At 48.4% G+C, this 6,091-nt stretch overlaps 1 protein-coding gene across 1 annotated transcript in view; it reads right to left on the reverse strand.

The window, feature by feature from the left end:
- Positions 1 to 2,986, reverse strand: part of LOC126985196 (protein zyg-11 homolog B-like) — a 104,367-nt gene extending 101,381 nt beyond the window's left edge. The window contains exons 1-2 of the mRNA XM_050839753.1: positions 2,210 to 2,986; positions 200 to 340 (exon numbers count right to left, since the gene is read on the reverse strand). Of these exons, the coding sequence (XP_050695710.1) occupies positions 200 to 340; positions 2,210 to 2,986 (918 nt within the window). The remainder of the gene's footprint in view (positions 1 to 199; positions 341 to 2,209) is intronic.
- Between the last annotated feature and the right edge of the window lie 3,105 nt (positions 2,987 to 6,091).

The raw sequence follows: 6,091 nt of genomic DNA on the forward strand, positions 1-6,091 counted from the left end.
CTCCTCTGGTAGGCTCAGTAACTACCTGCTTAAGAAAATTATCTTGTATAACTTCAAGAAAGTCCTCGACTTCCAGGTCACCCACTAGGTCTTCCCAGTCTATATTCCTATAATTAAAGTCCCCCATTATGCAGACATTTCTACTCCTACAAAAACAAAAACGACACAAAATAAAAACAAAAAGACGTCCGCCCCTTACCTTTATCACATCGGGGCGCGGGTTCTCAAAGTGCGTAGTGAGCATGAAGATCTTGTAGAGGATCTTGGGGACGTACTCTATCCTGGACGGGTACCTGCGTAGCGCCTCCACCAGCTGGTCCGCCCTCGCCACCCCCGTAACCTGCCCGGGGAAAGGTGCCAAAATGAACAAATAAAATAAATAGATGAATGAGTAAAAAGGAAAGTAAAAAAAAAAAAAAAAAGTCAGTCTGAATGGCTCAAGGAGAAGGTCAATTTGGGTGCATTCAAACTCACCGCACGGAAGGTCACATTTTTGGGGGTGGGCTATTGGGTACTGGGGAAGGGAAGGGGGTTGTGCAGAGGTGAAGAGAGAGAGAGGGACGTATTTTTTAACATTTCGACCCCAAAGTTGTTTTTTTTACAGAAGAGGAAACAGTTCAAGGGCACAAAAAAAGGAAACAAAAAATGAAAAAAAAAAAAAAAAAGGCCGCTACTCACTGCTCCTACAAGAGTCAAGAGGAGTGGCTGAAAGACAGGTCAATTTCAGGAGAAGAGGTGACCTGATACCCTCCTCTTGAAAGTAGCCCACACATATTTGACAAGGCTTTCGGAGCAGTTTTGGGGGGCATTTCCAGGGGTAGTTTTATGACACTGATGGTAGTCTGACCCTAGTACACATATTTGACAAGGCTTTCGGAGCAATTTGGGGGCATTTCCAGGGGTAGTTTTATGACCCTGGTGGTAGTCTGACCCTAGTACACATAATTATTTGACAAGGCTTTCAGAGCAAATTTGGGGGGCATTTCCAGGGGTAGTTTTATGACCCTGGTGGTAGTCTGACCCTAGTACATATATTTGACAAGGCTTTTGTAGCAATTCTGGGGGCATTTCCAGGGATAGTTTTATGACCCTGGTGGTAGTCTGATCCTAGCACATATATTTGACAAGGTTTTCGCAGCAGTTTGGGGTATTTCCAGGGGTAGTTTTGTGACCCTGGTGGTAGTCTGACCCTGGTAGTAGTCTGACACTAGTACATATATTTGACAAGGCTTTTGCAGCAGTTTGGGGTATTTCCAGGGATATTTTTATGACCCTGGTGATAGTCTGACCCTAGTACATATATTTGACAAGGTTTTCGCAGCAGTTTGGGATATTTCCAGGGGTAGTTTTATGACCCTGGGCAATAACAGTGGACGGGTTAATAGGGTCACATGGGTTACGAGTCCCTCCCTCTCTTGACAACCATATAATCTCTTCCATCAGTCAAATCAGTCAAGAGAATCCAATGCCAATGAAGACGGAAGATATGAGGAGGCTGAACAACACGGAAGAAATGGCTATGGACCGACAACAGTGGAGGAGGCTCATATCCCGTCCAACCCCACCATAGAGAATAAATGGACGTTAAACGATGATGATGATGATGATGATGCAAATGAAGACACAAACAAGTACACGTCAAGTTGGTGGCAAGTTGGAACGGAAAACACCGGCAGGAAGAGGTTGCAAGATGGATGAAGGAGCTTGAGTAACAGACTTCTTAGAACCCTTCAATATTAATGTTTGGGATTTGGAAGAGGATCAAGATAGACCTAAACCTCAACTTTCTTATCTACCTTAGGCTTCCAAGATAAGGTGGAGGAGGAGGAGGAGGAGGAGGAAGATTGAGAATGAGGACAGGAGAGAAAGGAATGGGAATGAGAAAAAAGATTGAAGATGAGGAGGAGGAGGAGGAGGAGGAGGAGGAGAAGAATGAGGAGGAGAACATAAAAGATAAAGGAGGAGGAGGAGGAGGAGAAGGAGGAGAAGGAAGAAAATCATGAGAAGGAAAAAAAAGATTGAGAAAGAGGAGGAGGAGGAAGAAAATCATAAGGAGAAAAAAAAGATTGAGAAAGAGGAGGAGAAAAAAGATGAAGAAAGACGTAGAGAAGAAGGAGAACAAAGAAGAGATAGACAAACAAAACAACAGAGGAAGCAACAACAATAAAAAAAAAATTTTTTTTAAATAAGCAACCACCCAACAACTTACGGTAATATTAAACCCGTCGAGGAAGATCGTGTCGAGGCAGAGAGACGTGAGCATCAGCCCCAAAAACTCAAGGTTCGGATGACCCTTAAGGAAGTAGTGAAGATCCTCGGGCTGGGTCTGGTCCTGGCCGGAGATATCGAAGGACCGCAGCTTAGGGCCGAAGAACGGATCTCGCAGTAGCGCCGGGACCACAGAGCAGGAGGGAATGAGGCGCGTCAGAAGGTCGTGGTTGTTCTTATTCTCACTGACGTCAAGATGCACGAGTTCCCGGAGGTCTCGTAAAACTTCCCCGGTCTCCTTAACGCGTAGGACCTTAAGGTTGTACATGTTGAGGGAGCGTAGGGTCTTGGCGCGTATCCTGAGGCACTCCACCGACTCCAGCTCATTGCAGTTTGAGATGTCCAGCGAGGTGAGGTGCTTCAGGTCAGTGCAGATGTTGAGGAGGGCGTGCGATGCGAGTTTCGTGCCGCTGACGTTCAACACATGCAGGTTCCTGAGCTTGCTGAGGCCGACGTAGAGCCTAGGCGAGGCCGCACCCTTCTGCGACTGCGGCGAGGAGAAGGACGACCCGCTCACGCTCAGCTCCTGGATGTTGTTCAGAGTCCACTCACCGAAACAGCTGATCAGTTCGTCCACAGACACCTTGGATAGGTTTTTCACTTCCACCGACTGTATTTGGTGACTCCTAAGCATCCGCAGTCCCTTACAAGTCACATTATCGGCGTTGTGGAGGTTGACCTGGCTCAGTCGGACCGCCACGGGGTCAAATAGGGTCATGCTCAGGTCGCTGAGCAAACCCTTTCGGTCCAGTGTCAGGAGAAGCAGATTCGCAACTTTCTGGTGAAAAAACGCATTGGAGTCCCTGAAACAGAAAAGGACATCAGGTTCAAGTTCAAAAATGGTTCAGAACTTACCCTAATGAGAAAAGGACATCAGCTTCAAGTCCCAAAATGGTTCAGAACTTTTTTGTTTTACAGCAAAGGAGACAGCACAAGGGCACATAAAATAGGAAACAATAAAAAAAGCCCGCTACTCGCTGCTCCTGTAAAGAATTCGAAGAGGTGGCTGACAGAGCAATCAATTACCCAAATGAGAAAAGAGCATTAGCTTCAAGTACCAAAGTGGTTCAGAACTTACCCTGATGAGAAAAGGACATCAGGTTCAAGTTCAAAAATGGTTCAAAACTTATACCCTAATGAGAAAAGAACATCAGCTCCAAATTCCAAAATGGTTCAGAACTTAAGGGGCTCTCACACATTCCCGGTCCCGGTCGCGACCGTCCCCGATGACTACCGATAATCCGGTCGCCGGTCGACCGGCTGTAAGATCGGGGATTGTCGGCGGCAGACCGCCGGTCGACCTTGAGGACCGTAGACGCAGCCGACCACCGCCGGTCAACTTTAAAATTTTCAAAGATATCGGCGATGCGCCCGGTCGACCGGCGGTGTGGAAAAATGTCGCCGGTCGACCGGCGGTCAACCGGCGGTCGACCGGCGGTCAGCCGCCGACACCCACGGCAGACCGGCGGCAGACCGGCGGTCGACCGCGAGTGAACACCTGTGTCTGACCTGGGGATTAGCGAGGGAGGAAGGAGGAAAACGAAGAGGAACAGGTAGGAGCGAGGGATGAAGAGAGAGAGGGAGATGCGATAAAGGAGGAAGAGGAATGGGTGAAAGAGAGAGAAAAAAAAGAAGAAAAAAAGAAAAAAAATATATATATATATATATATATATATATATATATATATATATATATATATATATATATATATATATGGATATAGATAGATAGATAGATATAGATATAGATAGATAGAGAGATATAGATAGATAGAGATATAGATAGATAGATAGAGAGATAGATATAGATAGATAGATATATAGATAGAGATATAGATAGATATATATATATATATAGATATATATATATATATATATATATATATATATATATATATATATATATATATATAGAGAGAGAGAGAGAGAGAGAGAGAGAGAGAGAGAGAGAGAGAGAGAGAGAGAGAGAGAGAGAGAGAGAGAGAGATATATATATATATATAAGGAAGAACAGAGAGGAGGAAGGAAGAGGGAGGAAGGAAGAGAGAGGGAGGAGGAGGGAGAGAAGGAGGAGGGGGAGAGAGAGAGAGAGAGAGAGAGAGAGAGAGAGAGAGAGAGAGAGAGAGAGAGAGAGAGAGAGAGAGAGAGAGAGAGAGAGAGAGAGAGAGAGAGTTTTATGCACACGAATGAATTTAGGTATGAAGCTATTTATGAGGTAATTATAAATATATGAAAATGCAAAGAAAGTGTTTGCTCGTCGATGTGCAGCAGGTCTGCCGCCGGTAGACCGGCGGTCTGCCGCCGGTAGGCCGGCGGTCTACCGCCGACTGACCTGCTGCAGTCGCCGGTCGGAGAAATCGAAAATCGTATATGGTCGCCGGTCTACCGCAGGCAGACCGGCGGTAAGCCGCCGGTCCGGGGACTATTGCCTATTTTGTCGGCGGTCAGGCCCCGATCGGCTTATCGGGAGTCATCGGGGACGGTCGCGACCGGGACCGGGAATGTGTGAGAGCCCCTTTACCCTAATGAGACTGACACACACACACACACACTTGTGTCCCTGACCTCACACGGTCAAGACACGGCTCGGCGCTCTCGCAGCAGCCCGGGGTCAGTCTGTTGGCCCCTTTTCCCCCTTCACTCCTTCCGTAGCTGTAAGCCCTCATCACTCCGCTAACAAGGACCACACCTGCTAAAGCTGAACAGTGTACGTACGCAACAGTGACCATCCTGTACATCTGCGAGTGACATACGTGTGTTCGTGCGTGCGTGCTGCAGCTGCCAGTGTTGAATAATGTGCGCCCCACCCACCTATCGCTACCGCCCTTGTGACTTGCTTAAACTAAGGCGAGGGAGCGGCCACCCTCCGCCGGACGTTATTACACGCCTGAAAAACACCAAACTCTTCCGCAAACATCCCTGTCATCGTTACGAGGGTGAATCAGAACAAACCAGTGGCGGAGAAGGAGTACGTACAAACATTTTGAGGTGCCGCGAGCGTGGTATAGTCTGCCCTCTCTACTCCTCTCCAATGTGACCTCCCTTAGCAACAAGATCGAGGAACTAATGGTGACGGTCAGGTCCACTGGTGCTGGTGTGGTGGCCATCACGGAGGCGTGGCAAATAGTTCCTGAGATCTGCAACATCGATGACTATGAACTATTTCACCATCTCAGGACTAATAGGAGGGGAGGGGGAGTGGCCCTGTATTGCCGCTCCGACCTCACTTCTTCACACCTTCAGGTCGACACCCCCGTGGGAGTGGAGGCCCTGTGGGTGAGGGTCACACTGCCTCCATCATCTACTGTGTGGCATACCCCCCCCCCGCGCCCACTGCACAGCTGCTGGTTGACCACATCATCGACACAGCTGACGCGCTTCGAGTGAGATTCCCCTCTGCAAAGCTGGTCATATGTGGGAATTTTAATCGCCTGGACGTCAACGACACGATGCACCAACTGAATCTCACTCAGGTCGTAAATTTCCCCACCCACCAACAAACTACTCTCGACCTCATCATGACCGACCTGAGCCAGCAGTACTCACCCCCCCAGCCTCTCCTCCCCATGGGACGCAGCGGACACCTGTCAGTCCTGTGGGAACTGGCTCACACCACCTCACTGCCTCAGTCATCCTCCGCCAGGTCATTCAGGCCCCTGACTGACTCGGCCATCAGACGGTTCGGGCAGTGGATTACGCAGCACCCCTGGACTGAAGTGACAAATGAGCCAGCCGTCAACCACAAATGGGAGCAATACCAGCACACTATTACCTACGCCTATCACACCTGCTTCCCCATCAAGACGTTCCCAGTCCATCCATC

This window comes from Eriocheir sinensis, chromosome 59 (genome assembly GCF_024679095.1).
Source record: "Eriocheir sinensis breed Jianghai 21 chromosome 59, ASM2467909v1, whole genome shotgun sequence".
In the NCBI taxonomy this organism is placed as follows: domain Eukaryota; kingdom Metazoa; phylum Arthropoda; class Malacostraca; order Decapoda; family Varunidae; genus Eriocheir; species Eriocheir sinensis.